Source organism: Hyperolius riggenbachi, chromosome 8 (genome assembly GCF_040937935.1).
Source record: "Hyperolius riggenbachi isolate aHypRig1 chromosome 8, aHypRig1.pri, whole genome shotgun sequence".
Lineage (NCBI taxonomy): Eukaryota > Metazoa > Chordata > Amphibia > Anura > Hyperoliidae > Hyperolius > Hyperolius riggenbachi.
The window spans coordinates 221,481,422-221,501,227 of NC_090653.1; the positions used below are offsets into that span (position 1 = coordinate 221,481,422).

General features: G+C 46.2%; 1 protein-coding gene across 2 annotated transcripts in view; it reads right to left on the reverse strand.

The window, feature by feature from the left end:
* Positions 1-455: 455 nt before the first annotated feature.
* Positions 456-19,806, reverse strand: part of RABEPK (Rab9 effector protein with kelch motifs) — a 30,973-nt gene continuing 11,622 nt past the window's right edge. Inside the window, exons 4-8 of one of the 2 annotated variants that reach the window (XM_068248191.1) lie at positions 14,172-14,324; positions 11,269-11,430; positions 10,973-11,122; positions 10,101-10,250; positions 456-829 (exon numbers count right to left, since the gene is read on the reverse strand). In XM_068248191.1, the coding sequence (XP_068104292.1) occupies positions 558-829; positions 10,101-10,250; positions 10,973-11,122; positions 11,269-11,430; positions 14,172-14,324 (887 nt within the window). In that variant the 3' untranslated portion in view covers positions 456-557. The remainder of the gene's footprint in view (positions 830-10,100; positions 10,251-10,972; positions 11,123-11,268; positions 11,431-14,171; positions 14,325-19,806) is intronic. The other variant, XM_068248193.1, reaches the window with a different exon arrangement.

Sequence of the window (19,806 nt, forward strand, 5' to 3'; positions counted from 1 at the left end):
CGACCTTCCATAACTCGACTGGGGGTGCTGGACAGCAAGTTGCCAGAGAAATATATTCAAATGAAGTCTGCACACTGCAGGTAGTAGAAAAGTCCCTTTCTTCAGCCCCATGAGCACCGATGCGTCCCTCAATCGTTCTCCCGGGCAGCTCCATTCACCTGGTATCGGTCCCGATAATTGGCTCAACTGCGCCAGTCAGGCTCTTCTGCTCGTGGCACGACTAAGCCAGATTACTGGGACCGATACCAGGCGAAAAGAGGCACTCGGGAGGATGGCGAGGGGCGCATCAGTGCTCATGGGGCTGGAGGAAGCCCCGGGTAAGTATAAAATTTTTTAGTGTGCCAATCTTGGGTACACTTTAACACTGCAGGGTGGACTAACGAGTGCGCCCTTAGTGGCTGCAGCTCTCAAGCCCTTTGAGTCCAACAGGAGAAATTAAAAGCATGATACTAATGTTGGTTGGTATTATTATGTTTATTTAAAAAAAAAAAAAAAAAAGATTCTACCAGAGAACAATTCTTGCAGCCAAATAAAGTTTCAGTCTGTTTTAAATAAAGTTATTTAGTGAGAACAGTTACACTGCAGTCATTGTAGAGTTCTCCACAGGTGTCCATGCCACCAAAGACAAGACAAAGCACTACTTGACTTGACTTTCCTGAGCTGTGACCTTGAGAATCATTGGTACCTCCTTCCTCTGTCACTTTATCCTGTTCACTGTCTAAATCTGAGTGGTTAGTCCTTACTCTCCATGGAAGGAGACACATTGAATGATCCAACCGTGCTGCAGGACTAGGAGAGTCAAACATTATTAGTGTCCATGTACGGTTTCCTGTAGGTAGATGGGTAACCATAATCATCATTAATTTGATACAGGTAGTATACTGTACTTCCATAAAACACAATCAGCACAAATAAAAATTCTATAAAGTTTGGTTAGTGCTCTGTTTGTGCCCACTTGCTCCAAAAATGAAGATATGTGCACTCTACACTCCATGCTATTGGATATTTTTAGATACTTAGGGGTTGATTCAGAAAACTAATGCATCATATAAGCACATGAGGAGAGACAATTCATGACATATATAAAGAGAGAAACCATGAGTTAAGTCAGTTAAGGAGTGATAAATCATGAGTTAGGTTAGATAAGGAGAGATAAATTAGGAGTTATGTCATTTAAGGAGAGATAAATTGTGAGTTAGTTAATAAGTAAGGTGAGATAATTCAACAGAGAAGCTTTGTGAATCAGCCCCATAAGGTGTGTACACAAGTCTGATTTTTCCAAACGACCGGTCGTTTGGACATCAATTCAGACGTGTGTGCAAACGATCATTCAGCTGATAAGACTGGTTTTGACCAATCCGCTGATTGGTCAAAACCAGTCTTATCAGTTGAACGATCATTCGTACACACGTCTGACTTGACGTCCAAACCCGGTCGTTTGGAAAAATCAGACGTGTGTATGTGCCTTTAGATCAGGGGGGATAAAGAGGCGCCCAGAGGTATATATAAATAGATTAAAAACAACTGTGGAAAAGGGAGGTAGCTTCCCTCAATAAACACAACTTCATATAGAAATGAAATTTATTATGCACTGGCTATGCGTTTTGTGGGTCTAAACCACAATCATATAATCATATTATACATTTTATACCTATGTGTAGTTGGGACGCCCTACTTGTATATGTAAATATTCAAAAATCAGTTTGTATATATATCTAGATGTGTTTTACGTCTTATATTTTGTGTGCTTGAGCACTGAGCTCCTTGTATATAATAATTTTAGGCACTATCATTTGGCCTGAGGAAGTGGGCTCAGACCCATGAAACGCATTGCCAGTGCATAATAAATTTCATTTCTATATGACGTTGTCTTTATTGAGGTAAGCCACCTCCTTTTTTACTTTTAGTTGTATCTAATTTTATATACCTCTGGGCACCTCTTTATCCCCCTGTGCTTCTCACCCTCCATTGGAGGGGTGTTCTTGGTCCAACGTGGCTCCACCATAATCAGTACCTCGTGTTTTTTCTATAAGAGTAACTGCTTCCAGCATGTCCTGAACACCTGAGTGGAGACGAGGTTGTGAATCTCCACCTGCCTTATGTGGTTGGTTGCCCCCAGTGCAAGCCACCTTTCTGAGTACCACTATTTCTACGTCTCTGCATAATTCTCGTGTTGGAGACATATTGCGCTATTTGGGCTCCCATTGTCTCTGTGCTTCCCTTTTCAAGGTGTACAGCTACATCCTCTTCAGCCCCTTAGATACTTACCTAAGAAGAGTAAACACTGGTGGAGGCGCCCTAAGTAATATATAATAGATGGTGGGGATAACTGTGAGAAGTGTAACTTCTTACCTTCTTGAAAAAAAAAAAACCATAAATAACAGATAAAGGAATAGTTTATTCATGCACGTTAGACAACGCGTTTCTCAGGACACAGCCCACTTCCTCAGGTCAATAACACATGTCTGCAGAATGAGATGAAACCGCTAGGGAGCAAATATCATTACAGACACTTGGAGGTTGCGAACAACCAACAAGGATCGACATTTCCCTACCTAGAGCCTTCCTGAGGTTCTCACTGTGCCATCGTTCCACTGCTATCCCCAGTAAAGTTGTTCGGCCAGGAAGTACTTGCACCCCGAGTACTTCTGAAGAAGAGAGAATCCTTACTGCACATGCACGAGTCTGGGCTCATGCATTTGTAGTATGGCTGCACTCCACTTCAGAAGCACTCAGGGACGCCAGTGCTACGGAAGCTTGCTGAGGAGTCCTGAAGGCACTAATTGTGAATGGGACAGCGGTGGAACAAGAGCACTGAGAAGACCGGGAAGGCTCCATGGGATCCAGAGTCTTCCATCTTCTTAGGTAAGTATCTAAGTCTTTTTTTTCACGTTTCTTTAGGTTGGCTTGGAAGGTATCATACTCCCATTGCAGCATAATGATGTAGCACTCACAGTATGTACAGTCCTCGAAGCGCTCTCTCAGTACTTTGTTTATTTTTATATAATTTTTATTTTCTTTGGTCTTTAAAAAGAACTGCACTGAGAATATCATTTGTTTACACATTCTTCACTTTGTGCTCTCCAGCATACAGTATATCCACCATCCAGTCATATTTGCAAAATGCACTATACTAGTATAAGCACAGGAGCACAAATAGTAATTATAGCAGCAGCAAAAAGAAATATTGTTCCCCCTCATAGCAGCGTTGCCTAGAGCAAGAGCAGTAATTATAGCAGAATTTCAGAGTTATTAAAGTAGCATGGAGGCAATTACAGCAACACAGTAAAATACAGCTTACAAATGTGCCACTGAAACAGACAATACCAGCAATACTGTTTCTAGCCATAAGTGCACTTATAGCTTTATAAGCTTGTCCGTGGCAATGCATTTATAAGCTGTATTTCCCCCATGCTGCTATACTTACTGTGCAATGCTGCTCTGAATGGGTCCAACATTTCCCTTGATGTCGCTTAAATCAATGCATCCCTGCTTATGCTCTGGTCATGGCAGACTAAACCACAAAGATTCTATAGGGACCAAAGGGAACGTAAAAGCTCCCCACCCCCACTAAAAAAAATGTTACATTGTCTTCTAAAAGGAAACCTGAGACTATGTAAACAAGAAAATTTATACATACCTGGGGCTTCCTCCAGCCCCCTGCAGGCTGATCAGACTCTCAGGGTCCTCTCCGCTGCCTGGATCCTCCGCTATAGGTCCCGGTAAGTGAACGTAGTGCGCATGCGCGACCCATTGCGCCTGTGCAGTACTACTGCGCAGGCTGCTTCCACCCACGAGAGCGCAACAGGGGAGCGCGTACTGCTGGACCGCGCTGACTGGCTCACTTACTGGGACCCAGAGTGGAGGATCCAGGCAACAGAGGAGGACGGTGAGGGACAGATCAGCCTGCAGGGGACTAGAGAAAGCCCCAGGTATGTATACATTTTCTGTTTACGTCATCTCAGGTACACTTTAACTGAAGGCATTTGCAATTATTCAGCTTTACGAGATGATACTGCTATAAATTACTTCTGCTCAATGAGTGAATATGCAAATCAATATATACCAGTATGTTCACTCAGTGAGCAGAAGTGTTGCATTATTAGATTATCTTCTTGCTCATGTAAATCTGAACAATTTAAAAACAACAAACAAAAAAAAACCCACAAAACTTCTGCTTTAAAAATATACAACGCTACAGAGGGAAAAAGAAGTGGGGGGAGCACCTGTAGCCTTTCCAAATGTAAATCTCCCAACATGCATTTTGTTTAGTTCAGTCTCTTTATCACATGATCAGAAGCCCAAAAATGTTTTTATAATTTTTTTACCATTACAAAGTATTAAAAAAAATATCAATAAAAACTAGTTATCTGGCCAGCTAGTGATTTTAAAGGGATACTGTAGGGGGGGTCAGGGGAAAATGAGTTGAACTTACCCGGGGCTTCTAACGGTCCTCCGCAGACATCCTGTGTTGGCGCAGCCACTCACCGATGCTCCGACCCCGCCTCTGGGTCACTTCAGGAATTTCAGACTTTAAAGTCTGAAAACCACTGCGCTTGCGTTGCCGTGTCCTCGATCCCGCTGATATCATCAAGAGCGCACAGCGCAGGCCCAGTATGATCTGTGTCTGCACAGTACACTCCTGGTGACATCAGCGGGAGCGAGGACACGGGCGTGTAGGCGCAGTGGTTTTCTGACTTTAAAGTCAGAAGTTCCAGAAGTGAACTGGAGGCAGGGCCGGAGCATCGGTGAGTGGCTGCGCCAACACAGGGTGTCTGCGAGGGACCATTAGAAGCCCCGGGTAAGTTCAGCTCATTTTCCCCCGACCCCCCTACAGTATCCCTTTAAGTTCAATTCCAATTTATAGGTTTGTTTTAAGAGAAAGTCTGTATTTAAAGGACAACCATCTTTAACCAAGTGTTATAAAAATACAGTGTACAAATAACGTCTAGGTATTATTTAACCCTCCTGGCGGTTTATCAAAATCCGCCAGGGGGCAACAAAGCCGTTTTTTAAAATTTTTTTTAAAAGGTCTCGCTACATGATAGCCTCTGGCGATCGGAGATCCCGTTCAAAGAACGGGATCTCCTGGAGGGCTCCCCCCATCGCCATGGCGATAGGCGGGATGACGTCACCGCCGTCGTGACGTCAAAGGGGACTCCGATCCACCCCACAGCGCTGCCTGGCACTGATTGGCCAGGCAGCGCACGGGGTCGGGAGGGGGGGGGGGGGAATTCTGCGGCACGACGGATAGCGGCGGCGATCGGATTGCACACGCAGCTAGCAAAGTGCTAGCTGCGTGTAGCAAAAAAAAAAATTATGCAAATCGGCCCAGCGGGGCCTTCCGGCGGGATAGCCCGGGCTTACCGCCAGGAAGGTTAATAGCTGTGCAAGCACTCCTATCAGAGTCAAAAGCTCTAAGTTCTCTGTGGCCCACCCGCATGGTGGTTTGGGGGCCCCGGCCAGTGAGAGAGTCTGGGGCCCCCAGCTGTCGTGTGAACCAGTGTTTGTGGTTTTAAATTCTTTTTTTGCAGCTTCCAGGATGCAGGTGAAAAGTGAGAGGTTAGGGAGGGATCCCTGTGGGAACAGTGCCTGCATGGGGCGGTCCTGCTAGTGATATAATCTATGATTACATGCGACCGAAGCCAACCACCTGAATGCTGCCTAAGTTATGCAATTCCTGCTAGAATTGGTACGGCAAGCAAAGGGTGTATAAATGTGCACCTGATTGGCTGACAGGCGCCTGCTGACCAAATAAAGGTAGGAAATTGCTAGAGCTGGGAGTGAACAATTGTGTGTGTTGCAGTCAGCATTCAGTATAGAGGCAGTGGGGGTGAATTCCCTGGTGATGAGAGTTCCGGGCCCACCCGCACTTTCCTCTAGGTATCGCATGGAGGTTTGGTGGCTCCGGCCAGTGAGAGTCCGAGGCCCTCAGCTGTCGTGTGAACCAGTGTTTGTGGTTTTAAAAGCTCTACTTTACTAAGAGTAAGTTTTAGCAGAATCGGAATGATGCTTTAGCAGAGGGGAGTCTGTGTTTTATGTGAAAAGTGACAATACAGCTAGTGCTGGTCTCTGGGTCTCTCAGAGTATTTTTTCTTTGACAGCAAAGAACTTTAGTGTGAAAATCCTGCCTTGCTATCAAGTTTCACACACAATTAGCAGAAAATTTCTACTCATAGCAGAAAAGAAGTACACTTCCCTCTGCTTAATGCTGCACACAGGTCTCAACGCAGTCTCCTCAGACACTTAAGTTATCCCTGGAGCCTGGCATCTGATCTGGACAGCTCATTCAGAGATGAAAAAACAGCAGATGAGGTTTACATTGTTTGCAGGCGATAGGTCTCACTAGCTTAAAGGGAACCTGAAGTGAGAGGGATATGGAGGCTGTCATATTTATTTCCTTTTAAAGTCAACGGGAACCTTAAAAAAAAAAAAAAAAAAAACACAAGCCAGATACTTACCTAGAGAGAGGGAAGGCTCTGGCTACTACAGAGCCTTCCATCTCCTCTCCCGATGCCCGTTCCAGCGAAGGGAGGCTTCGGAAGTCTTCGGGCCGCTCCATTCTGCGCACGTGCCCTGTCTCTCATGCTTGCGCGTGCATTGTAAGGAGCCGCCTCCTTACTATGTAAGTAAGGAAGGCTCATTAGGACCCAGAGCTTTCCCTCTCCTTGGGTAAGTATCATTTTTTTTTGTTTTTTTAAGACTCCCATTAGCTTTAAACAATAGCAGTTGCCTAACCGTCCTGCTGATCTTTTGCCTCTTAAGGTAGCCATACACAGGTCGATTTGCCATCAGATTCGACCAACAGATAGATCCCTCTCTGATCAGAGAGGGATCGTATGGCTGCCTTTACTGCAAACAGATTGTGAATCGATTTCAGCCTGAAACCGTTCACAATCCCCCGCATACATTACCTGCTCCACCGGCGCGACTCCCCAGGTCTCCGCTGTCTTCTTCTCCGCTCTGGTCTGGTCTCCGGGTCCGGCAGGCTTCACTTCTTCATGTCTGGGGGACGTTTAAGCAGTAGAGCGCCCTCTACTGTTTAAACTTCCTGCCGGGACAGGAAGAAGTGAAGCCTGCTGGATCCGGAGACGGAGCAGCGGTGACCGGGGGGATACAACGCCAGCTGGATCAGGTAATGTATTGCAGCTGTATTGCGTTGGTCATCGGGCACTCGAACACCGCTAGCGATGCGCTCCCTACCCGCGGGCGATCGACGGTAATTTCCCGGGATCGATCTATTGCAGGACGAAATAGATCGAAATTTAGCGGTAACGTTAACGATTTGACAGCAGATTCGATCCCAGTGATCGAATCTGCTGTCGATCGGCGGGGAATCGGCCTAGTGTATGGCCAGCTTTAGTTTAAAGCGGGATTGTCACCATAAAAATCTAATTTTAACAGCAACTGGTCTGATTGTTTTAAGTGATAAAGATGCTAATCCTGCATTCAAAACTTTTTCTGCTGTTATGATTTGGAGTTATCACATACTTAATGAGCACTGGCATTTTAGTAGTCAGTGCCAAACAGTTGCATGCTGGGGGTTCTTTTATCTATATTATATTCCTCCTCTTCCATTTATTTCCCTGCCTAGCTGCTTATCTGAAACCTGATCCCCTGCTCACTTGTGTTTACAAGCAAGGCTGAGGTGACTCAGCGATTGGAGGAGAAAAGAAAAAAACGTAAAGGGCAGAAATGACATCAGGATTTAGCCTAAACTGTGGGCAAAAGACATGGTTCCCACCAGGAATAGAATTCTTTTAATTTACTATATACTATTCACTGAAATCAAAACGTGGACAGTAAAATACTGTACATGTGTTATGTAAGTAGATCAAGTATTTATCTACTTTTATATGTGTTTTTTTTCCCTGGCATAGTATGGCTAATCCTCCTGCTTTAAGTTATAGACCCTGAACAAGCATGCAGATCAGATGTTTCTGACAAAAATCTTATCAGATTAGCTGCATGCTTGTTTCAAGTGTGCAATTCAGACACTACATCAGCTAAAGACATCAGCAGTACACCAGGCAACTGGTATTGTTAAAAAGGAAATAAATATGGCCGCCTTCATGTGCCTCACAATTCAGGTTCCCTTTAACCACTTAAGTACCAGCGGTCTCTGCCCCTTAAGGACCAGAGACCGCTCATACAGAAACGGCAGAATTCCGATGAATCGCCGCACATACCCGCCGCAAGTCCTGAACCTGGACCACTCACTCTGCCGTCTCTATGATGGCAGAATTCCTGTGAGCCGGTAAGGAGCTGCTTTCATTGGCCAATGGGAGTTGCTTACATTAAAAGACAGTGCCAGGAGCCCATGAAATCGGCTCCTGACCGCTCACAGGGCTCTGCCGTCATAGAGACAGGCAGAGCAAGTGAGCTGCGACAGGAGACAGCGGTGAGATCGGCGGGAGTGACGAAAATGGCGGATGCGCGCATCAGCGTTGAGTTGAAATCTACGCCCTGGCAGCCAGATAACCATCAAAACAGGGCGTAGATTTCAACTACGGCGGTCCTTAACCCCCCTGGCGGTATGAATCGCTCAGCCGCGGGAGGGTTTTTCTCATTTTTTTTTTTTTTTTTAGCATGTAGCTAGCCTAGCGCTAGCTACATGCTTCCCCCCTCCCCGCGGCATCCGCCCGTCCCCTCCTATCGCCGTCGGTGCCGCTTGCCCATAAGGAAATCCCGTTCTGAACGGGATTTCCTTGAGGGCTTCCCCCGTCGCCATGGCGATGAACGGAGTGACGTTATCGACGTCGCCGACGTCGTGACGTCACAGGGAATCCCGATCCACCCCATAGCACAGCCTGGCGCCGATTGGCCAGGCCGCGCAAGGGGTATGCGGGGGGGGGCCCATGTATCGCGGCGGGTAGCGGCGCATCGGTGGCGATCACAACAAACACGCAGCTAGCAAAGTGCTAGCTGCGTGTTTGAAGAAAATGATGCAAATCGGCCCAGCAGGGCCTGAGCGGCACCCTCCGGCGGCTTACCCCGTGTCCAGCACGGGGTTACCGCTAAGGAGGTTAAGTAGTTAAAGTACATACAGGGTTAACAGATGTAGGAAGAGGGAAACCGGGACAAATTTAAAACAGTACTTAGGAACACATGGACAAGCTATTCCCATCCCAGTTTAAGAAATATGTTTCTTGATAGTTAACCTTGAAGCACAAATTTAAATACTTACCTAGGGAGGAGGAAGCCACCAGTGGCTTCCCCTGTCATCCTCCACCAAGCCATTTCAGCGATGAGATCCCTGAAGCACAGTCGCACTGCGGCTCTGCAGTAGCACAGGCCTGCTCTGTCAGAGAAAGCTGAGCCCGACTGGGACTGTACTATTGTGCAGGAGAATGTAGCTTGCGCATGCACAGCAGCACGGACCTGATCGGGCTCGGCTTTTTCCGCCAAAGCCCAACCGGGACTGTGCTACTGCGCATGTCCAAGCCATTGTTGAGATGGGGACAGCGTTGGAATGGCCTTGCAGAGGATTATAGGGAAAGCCTCTGAAGGAGTACCCATTCGGGGCACTTTTTTTTCCACAGATTTCCTTTAAAGAGGATCTGTAACGTCAAAACATCCCCTGGGGGGTACTCACCTCGGGTGGGGGAAGCCTCCGGATCCTAATGAGGCTTCCCACGCCGTCCTCCGTCCCTCAGAGGTCTCGCTGCGGCCCTCCGTGAAAGATGAAGTCAATATTTACCTTCCCGGCTCCTGCGCAGGCGCTCTGACGGCTGTCGGCTCTGAAGTAGGCGGAAATACCCGATCGCCGTCGGGTCTGCTCTACTGCGCAGGCGCAAGTTTCCGGCGCCTGCGCAGTAGAGCGGACCCGACTGAGATCGGGTATTTCCGTGTAGTTCGGAGCCGAAAGCAGCCACAGCGCCCCCGCTGGAGCCAGCAAAGGTAAATATTGAACTGACAGTCGGGTCTGTCGCCGGCTGTTCGGAGGGCTGCAGCGAGACCCCCGTGGGACAGAGGATGGCCTCATTAGGATCCGGAGGCTTCCCCCACCCTAGGTGAGTACCCCCCAGGGGATGTTTTTGATGTTACAGAGTCTCTTTAAGCAATAACAGTTCAATATCATTCAAAAGACAAATAAATACCTGTATCATATCGGTGCATAGTACTTATCGGTCCGGTTTCATTTACTCCACCAAAGATATAAATATATTTTTCCCACGACACTGCAGCATGGGCGGCACAGGCAGGAGGCGTATCTCCCTTCACCGACTGCTCTTTCCACTTCATTGTCTCTGAAGATAAAAATGAGGTTTTACAGGGAAGAATTGCTCGCATCATACTGGGAGGACGGTAAAAATTGAATACTCAGCAGTAGAGATAGTCAAAGACGTGCAAATTACAATAACGGGAACGATTTTGCAAAGTTACCATGGGAAAATCGATCCCATTATTGATCAGGAGCAGTTTGGACATGTACACATGATACAACTTCCCATCAGATTGACAGTTGATCAGAAATGGAATCGTGCGTACCTAGCATTAAGCAACATAAACAGTTTGGATTGTCTTCGGTCAAAAAGCACTGATCATGATCATCTTGGGGGGAAACATAAAGTGTGTGCCCTTACATTATTGTCCTTCCTACAATGCCCAATGCACCTTTCTGTTTTGGGAACTGCAAAGGAAGTTCCTGCAATGCGGTGCGTCTAATGTCCTCCCCCTCCCATCTCCATGGAACACAACATGCTGCTCAACAGGGAGCAAAACTGCCACCCAACACAATTTGTAAGCATCATTTTGGGCAACACATTTTGGAAGTGTGTGTGTGAAGCTTTAGATTTGTGAACCAGGCTGAGGTTCGTTCACCTTCGCAGCAGTTGTCTTTGTATGAAAACAAAAATCATGTTTTACTTATTTGTATATATGTGCCTCTTTAAGATACAGGCAACCAAATAACATCTGTTACAGATCCATCATATCATGTAACCGAAAGCATGCCAAATCATTATTTTACCTGTGTCAATGCAGAACAAGTCCTTAAAAAAGGTGCTGCCTGCCATCCCCCCATGAACATACAGCTTGGTTCCTACAGCGACCAGGATGTGTCCATGACGTGGCTTTGGGGGAACACCAGATGTCTCAGGCTGTGTCCATGTCAGGTTGTCTATAAGAAAAATAACCCATAAAGATTAGGCCAGTTAGAGAAAGGAATAACCCGCGATAAAACGTTCTATATATTAATACTACATTCTTCTGCATCAAAGGATTAAAAATGAATCAGGATATATTTCTGAAATAAAATGACCTTACCTGCATCAAACACATGAAGTCTCTGATCAACAACAGGGTCTGCACCCTTCTCCCCTCCCCCAAATACAAAGAGTTTGTTTCCAACGGCAGCGGATGATGTGTGGAAGGTCCGAGGTGAAGGAGGGGAGCCGTCTATCTTTGGGCTTTTCCAACAACGACTACCTAATAGACAGCAACAGAATCACATGGTATACTTAAAATGTTAAATTATTTCATAGTGAAACGTTTTTGAGCAAAATAGCTACTCCGCTCAGTATAAAATGCCAATAACTATTTTAATTTTTTACAGTTATTTCCTGTATAATGAGAGTGACCAGGGCCAAGCTTAGCACTAGGCACATAAGGCATGAGCCTAGAGGGACCAGTGTGCTGAAGGACTCACAAACTCATGCGGACATTACTGCCCCAGGAGGCGAGAGAGCTTGATGGGCAGGCTGGATAGGACTATGTTACATGGATGGAGCTACAGTAGACTGGTCATTGCCCACGGTGCATAGAGGTAGTCCCATCCAGCCTGCCCATTCAGCTATCTATCCTCCAGGGGCGGGGCCATCAGCACAGCTCCAGAATTTTGAACGTGTGCATATCGAGAACGGGGGAAAGGTGTTGACAAAGATGGCTAGGGAACAAAGTCAGCCCGCACAATTGCAGTGCAGTTCTAGGTGTGAACCCCCTTTGCATCAGGATTTGCAGGTTGGGCGGAGGGCAAGTTTTCGGGCACCTAAAGAGTACAGGGCATGTAGATATGCACTTGCTAATACACATTTGAACAGATGCAATAACAGCCACAGAGCTATACCCACTGTCCTGAATAACAATATGCAGCAAACCTTTCCAAACGTATTATTATTTCCAGATTGTTATCTTATGAACAGGTACCAGTATTGGTGATGTCTCACACCAAGCATCAGCTGCATTAGTAGTTGCACGTGTATTATTACTTACATTTGAAGCCTTCAGGGGCCACATAAAATGGCTTGGAGAGTTGCATTTGGCCCACGAGCCTTGAGGGTTCTGGGTCAAGACATCCATTTCCAGCAACCTCTGCTGAATTCTACTGGGTATACAGTATGAGGACCTTGTTTCTACCATACATAGAAGACATCAAAAATCTGGTTGTGTGCAGTCACTGGCTCTTACCTGCCCTACTGCAACATCCACTTGCGAGGTCCTTCCTGCACTGGACTCCCACTTCTACAACTGATCTTAAATTCTACTGCAAGAGTTAGCCACCTTTCACCTGCTGCCCCTCATTGCCAATCCCTTCACCAATTTCCAGTTCATTCTATACAAAAAAAACTAACTGTCCCTGCATCATCCACTCTCCCGGTCTGTCCGTCCGAAGCTTTTTTGTACTGACAGCCGTTGGGACGGGAGGGCGGGCCAGGGAGCAAGGCAGACGTGTGCGCGCTGACTGGCGGCGGTAATTTCTTTACCTAGAGCCCATTTTTAAACGGGCTTAGGTAGGCTAGTCTGAAAATAAAATTCAAACACCCTTCCCTTCAAATAACTTCACAACTCGTGTAACTGTATTTCTGAACTCAACTGTATTACTAATCTAAAAAATGAAAATACTTCTTTCTTCTTCATTTATAAAATCCTTTATACAGCTACAAGACTTCTCTTGAGCTATCACCCTTCAGTGGAACATTTTACTCCCTGCCCTGTAAGGTGTTCTGCAGCTTCAATATATTTATGCTTCAAAAATTTTACTAAGTTTTTCATAAGAAATGACCACAACAAAACAGTAGAAAAATAAATAGTGATCAATCATATTCTGAAATACAGTGCACTCCTTCAATATGTTCAATCCCTCAATATTGTTTACCCAATCTTTTCTTGACCCTAAGCCTTCACTCACACTAAAACTCCAATCATCTCCAGCTGCTTTTACTGTATTGTTTCCAAGCCTCTTTGAAAGTAAGCCTGATAGGTCAGGGTCTTCTCTCTTTTCAGAGCAGAAGCATCAGGCTACAGTGAGCAGAGAAAGCTAGGAGGTAATCATCCTTTGGCACCATTACATGATACTGCACTATTAAGGTGGCCATGCACTTATAGATGGCCATCAGATTCCATTCCACTATCAGAAAGATCCCTCTCTGATCGTAATCTGAACAGAGATGGATCAATTACTGATGCACACCGTACACAACATGAAACTTACTGAAAACCACTGCCTCCAAGACCCTGAGATTTCAACCATCTAATGCTCCCCCCCTCCCTGCTGTCAAGAGTTTTGGCAGAGGGGTGTATGCTCACCTGTCCACCAAGTGCCCTGCTCCTCCTATGTCCTCTCTCCATTGCCGATGGGGCTCAAGGACCGTTGGCGGCAATGACTGTCTGGTCAAGGGACACAGGCACATTAACAGTAATGGAGTAGGCCAGCAGACAAGTGAGTGTGTGCGCCACTGCAACTCTCCATGGGTCTGGGGGAGCACAACTGGGGTAGGCGAGACCGAGGGGGGAAGTTTCCGATGGTTGTCCCAAAATCTACAGCCGCTACCACCATGCACCCAACCACCCCTTTTCGAGCCCTTCCCTACCAGCACTATCAATAATTGTTATCGATTTCGACTGGAAATTAATTGAAATTACTATTGGGCGGCCATGTTGTCTCATCGATCTCTGGCAGATTCAATCATAATGATCCAAACCTTCTGGGAAAATCAAGCAAGTGGTTAGTTACCTATAGAGGGAGAAAGCAAGCTTTTTACCATCAAAAGTAAACTTTTGAATGCTGTGAGCAGGTTCTATATAATTTGTAATGCCTGCCCTGCATATAAAGACATTCTATAGGTTCTAGGTTCTCTCAAGCAGGCTTTCATTAGCCAAAAACAAGTACAGTTAATATAAAATACTGGTAACATGCTTTGTTAAAAAAGAGGCCAATAAAAGGCACATACCTGGATTCAATACTTGAACAGTATTCCTATTTTCAGCCTGGTTGGCTCCCCCAAACACCCAGATGCTCCCCGGATTCCCAGCAGTGATAAAGCTAGCATGTTCATAGCGCGGCAACAAACCCTCCCAATCTGGACATTCCCATTCATAGGTATCTACAGAAACCAGCAGTACAGGGAGACAAATATCAGTAAAGGTCTACTAAAGTCAGCCAGATACAAACACACAGCTGTCAATATTTCAAGTGTCTATAAGCAGTATTATTACACTAATATTACATACAAATACTTACGTTACAGATAACAAAAGTTATTTCTTGCAAACTGCCAAGATTTCTCTCTTTAGGCCGGTTTTATCATTGCAAAAAAACACAGATACCTGTATATGACCCTGTGGCAGAGTGCGCCGACAAAGTCATATTCATAGCGCCCCTCCCCTTGCCCAGTGGTATACTCCCTGCTGAACAGGAACTATGTCACTGGGATTCCCGGGGAATGCAGCTGCCAACCATTTAAAAAAATGTCTGCATCGCCTATTGACTTACATTACTTCCGCCGCCGTGGAAGTCTGCCGGTAACGTGCTATTGACTTAGCGGCAGCTAAGGCACTCTGGCGCAACACAATGCAGTAAATGTGCTAGGCTACATTGCCTTCCATTGTCGTTGCGTTACCCTGCAGCAAAACTGGGTAACACACCGCAAACTTGCAATGCAAGTGTAAAAGAGGCCTTACTCTTCAGGTTAAAAGGTTGTGTGCTTATAAAGGGCATTTACCCTACAGAGCTGTCAGATTTTATCTAATTACCCTAAAAAGTATCAAGCAGCTACAGCGAGGGAAACAAGTATTTGGTCTGCTAATTTTGCTCGTTTGCCCTCTGACCGAAGTATGACCAGCTTAAAATTGTATTGGCAGCTTTATTGCAGCTGTGAGAGCAGAATAACAACAAAAGAACCCCAAAAAAACAGTGCCCCAAAGTCAGAGCTTATCATTTCTTGGTCAGAGGGCAGACCAGCAAAATGAGCAGGGGATCAAATACTTCTTTCCCTCACCGTACTGCCACCAGTCCTCACCTGTGGGTACCATGGGTCTGGTGCTGCCAATAGCAGACATGCCATTTATTTACATGGACTGTTTCTCCCTCTGGCCAGTAGGCGGTGCTATGCTGTAGATGTTCTCTCCATAAATTGCAATGTGTAACATCAAGTTAGCCAATTTGCAATATTTAGCTTATGGCCCACAGTAATGCCATACCTGTGAAAGCTGCAACAATTTTCCACTACTATCCTATCCTATGCCTTGCTCTTCCTATCTACTGCCCACGCCCACAGAACATTGCATTTAGTACAAAACTACAGTGTTAACTGACCTCACACCCAAGCAGGGGAGTTGCTAGGCTCCTAAGAGATCTGGGGCACTTTTGGGCACGCCAGCCAGAAAATGGGTGCGGCCACGCACCAGAATGTGGGTGTGACCATGGGTGGAGCCAAATTTGCATTAACTTAACAGTGGTCTAAGGACCGCCCAGCAAAATGTTGGATGAAGCCCCCCTCTCCATTAATACAAAAAACCCTGAAAAGCAGTACATCACATAAATAAGCAGAGTTACCTGGCTTCTGTGCTGGCTGGTCTGGCCTGCCGCCAGGTTATCTGGCGTCCCCCCATAGCTTCCCCTGACCTTCTAGTTGACCCCCTACTGTGCTCCCACAGGCCTCCCATTGAGGCACCACAACTACAAGCATGCCTCCATAGAAGAACCACAGCTCCCTGCATGCCCCCATATAGGCATCACAGCGCCAAGCATGGCACCACAGCACCCAGTATGTCGTCGTACAGGCACCACAGCACCCAGCATACCCCCGATTGATGCACCACAGCTCCCAGCATGCCCACCATTAAGGCACCACAGCTGACTCTGCCTGGGGACATCCGGGGCACCACAGAATGGATCCGGGGCACGTGCCACTGATCTTTGGGGCTAGCAATGCCCTTGCACCCAAGTGACATCAATAATTCAGCTATCAAACACTGTATAGAAGGGCATTTCTTGTGGTATTGTATAGGAAGGAAGTAAAGTGGGTGTCAGAGGAAAGGAACTAAGGAAAAATAACCACAACAGGGACAATGTCAGTAATAATAAAGTGTCCTGTTTCAAGCTTGAGAAAGCGTTAGTACCTCCGCTAGGCTGCTTTTGTTATCTGTGTTTCTGGGTATGTCACAAGATACAGGAAGTAGAAATAATTCTTCCCAGCAGAGAGGGGCATAGACAGCAGAAACAAGCTGACTGTGGTTCTACCCCTTTTAAATTGAAAGATGCATTTTGGGTGAAATTGGGCTTTAAAATTAATATGAACAGGGTATTTTCTCCTCTTGGGTGACTGTGTTGCTACTGGGACATCATCATGGAAGTGCCAGTACTGCAAGTTGCTGGCCCAAAATAAGCATGCAGATTAGATGCTTTGACTTTGACTCCTCTGGCTGCATGCTTGTTGCAGGAGTATAACTCAAAAACAACTAAAGTCAAAAGATCAGCATTGTTTATAAGGGAACTTAACGTTTTGAAACCAAACCTTACAATAAACCCTGTACAGTTAGTCACTGAAGTGGTACTGTAGGGTGCAAAGGGGAAAAAGAGTTGAACTTACCCGGGGCTTCTAATGGTGCCCCGCAGACGTTCTGTGGCCGCACAGCCACTTGCCGATGCTCCGGTCCCCGCTGCCGGTTCGCTTCCGAAATTTGCCACTGCGTCTGTGCAGCCTTCTCCTCGCTCCTGCTGACATCACCGGGAGTGCACTGCGCAGGCGCAGTATGGCCTGCGCCTTCGCAGTATGCTCCTGGGGACGTCAGCGGGAGCAAAGACAAGGCCACACAGCCGCAGTGGTTTTGCGACTTTAAAGTCGCAAATCCAGGAAGTGAACCGATGGCGGGGACCAGAGCATCAGTTAGTGGCTGCGCGGGCACAGAATTTCTGCGGGTGAACATTAGAAGCCCCAGGTAGGTTCAACTCTTTTTCCCCTTTGCCCCCTACAGTACTCCTTTAAAAGGTGTTACTGGAATCAGCATTTGTTGGTTTGATGTCTGAATATCTGCTCCACGACTAACACCTGACCATATTTCACTTACTTCAGGTCCCCTTTAAACAACAGCGATGACTGAGGGTACTGTTCCTCTCCTTACCCTGCCCACTGGAAACTATTCTGTCATGCACCGCATCGTTGTCTCTCCTCCTCCCCCCTCCATATCAACAGTACACGTCACCAGGCTGTAGCCTAGCGACATGTCTGTACAGCTCTTAGGTCCGAGCTGTTGCTTGAGATATCGAATCATGATCCCTACAGGTGACAGTGATTGTGCTTGACTATGCACCTTAAAACTTTGCAGCTGATAAAGCTTAAGGCCGGCTTTAGACTGTGTATTGGCGGTAGTGCGGCCCGGAGGCCACACCGCACCGCCAAAAACAAGCCTTCAGGGATTACTGCATTAGTATGCAGTAATCGCCTTCTGGCCAGAATCCAAACAGGAAGTGATGTTCGCTTGCGATCACTTCCTGTTTTAGAGATACGAAAGTGTGCGGAAGTGTATTGTAAAAATACGCTTTTGTGCATGCACTTCACAACGCCAACATTTTGGCAAACCGTGCGTCACCATAGGCTTACATGACTTCTGGTCTGCTGCATGGCCCCGCAGAGGTCGTGCGGTAACGTTGGTTTGTACGCACGGTAGATTGACAACTTCCGGCACAACTCACGCTATATGAAAGCACCCATAGGCTTTCATTAGCATAGCAGTGAGGTGCGGTATATTGACCCTCCGCACCACACCAGTGTGAAAGGGCCCTAAGGTGTACCTGAGATGATTTAAAAGGAAAAATGTACACATACCTGGGGCTTCCTCCAGACCCTTTCGGCCTAATTGCTCCCTTGCTGCTGTCCTTCGCCTCCTGGATCCTCCGCAATCCTCCCGGTAACTTTGGCCAGTCTGCATGGCCAGTAAGCAAAGGCGTAGTGCGGCCGCTCGTGCTCCTCCAAGGCCCGGAAGCATTCTAAATCTGCACAGTACTACTCCTGGGAGGAATTGCGGAAGGATCCAGGCGGCTAAAGATAGCGGCAAGGGTGCAATCAGGCCAAAGAGGCTATAGGAAGCCCCAGGTATGTATACATTTTTCCTTTTCATTCTTCTCTGGTTTACAAAATTGTTTTAAAAGATGTAAACTGCAAATGTTAATTCCAATCATTTCTCAATCTGATGACACTATGGGTAGCATTCACAAAGCTTTAAAGCATGCGGTAATGCAGAAAACAGCTGATTTTACTAATCATATAGTGAAATGTCAATTCACTAATGCTGCTACCATATGGCAAGCTGAAATTACCGAGCAGTGAGGAAAATTACCAATTTATGCGGTGAGCGGTGAACACCTCAATAAATGCCAGCAAATGTCAATTAACCAAGATCTGAGCATGGGGTAAAGCCCAGAAACATGTGTGGTGATTACCGGCAGTTCTCATGTGTTGAAAACTAGCCTCTGCAATGGTTCAGAGTGGATATCCCATGACTGGCATGAGCAGAGAGCCAATAATAACAGCCCCTGTCTCCTGCAAGCCCGTCTCCTTGCTGATAGGATGCGACACCTTCTCCGGAGGAACAAGCTTTTCTACCCCCCAGGCAGCGGAAAAGAGAGCCTGCACAAAGGAGGTTTCCCCTGCAGCCCTACAGACATTTAACCCTTTAGGTTCCTGTTTGAAGTTGCGGAGGAGCAAGTGGGGAAATCACCTAAGCATGGTGTATTTAACGTTTCTTGGAGTTCATCTAAGCTGTGCCAATAAAATGTTTAGAAAAACTAATAGACAGATTCAGAGGGAGCAGAGGAACTATAGCAAATATATACATTCTAAAGGGACATTGGCGATGCCTTTTACTATTTAAATACTGTCACTGCATGGAACAACATGGGACAAAACAGAGACAGCTCCACACACTTCTGCTGTTACCGAACAGGTTTTTTGTGAATTGAAGCCCATTTTTTTTGGTAAATTACAGAATTTCTACTGCACCTGTGAAAATCTTTGTGAATTGGGGGGGAAAAAAAAGACTTAAATACTAAATGCGGTATTTTACCGAGCTGATTTTTTTTAAATTAACGAGTCCTTTCTGAATGCTGGCCTTTGTGGAATTCTCCTTTTAATAGTAAAGGTACCTACCATCATAAGATAATAGTTGTCTACCCCGATATCTGCTTGATACTGGCAGATATCCTGGGACAAGTCATGTATAAAGGTGGCCATACACTGATAGATTTGCAGCAGATTCGACCATCAGATAGATTTCTGCCAGATGCCTGTCAGGTTGAATCTGACAGGAATCTATCTGATGTGTGCCACACACTAGGAACAGAAATCTATTGAAAATCGATCTAAAGGCATTACTGCACTATCCAATGCAACTCTATGGGCCATCAATCTGCTGCCAGCAGCAGATCGACCTACATTTTCCATCCTGTCAGATAGATCAAATCGATCGAAATCGGACACAAATCGATCAATCGGCTGTTCGATCATGCATCGATTTGCGATCGATCGATCTATCGAACGCTGAAATCAACCAGTGTATTGGCCCGTTTATTCATACATGGTCTCCAGT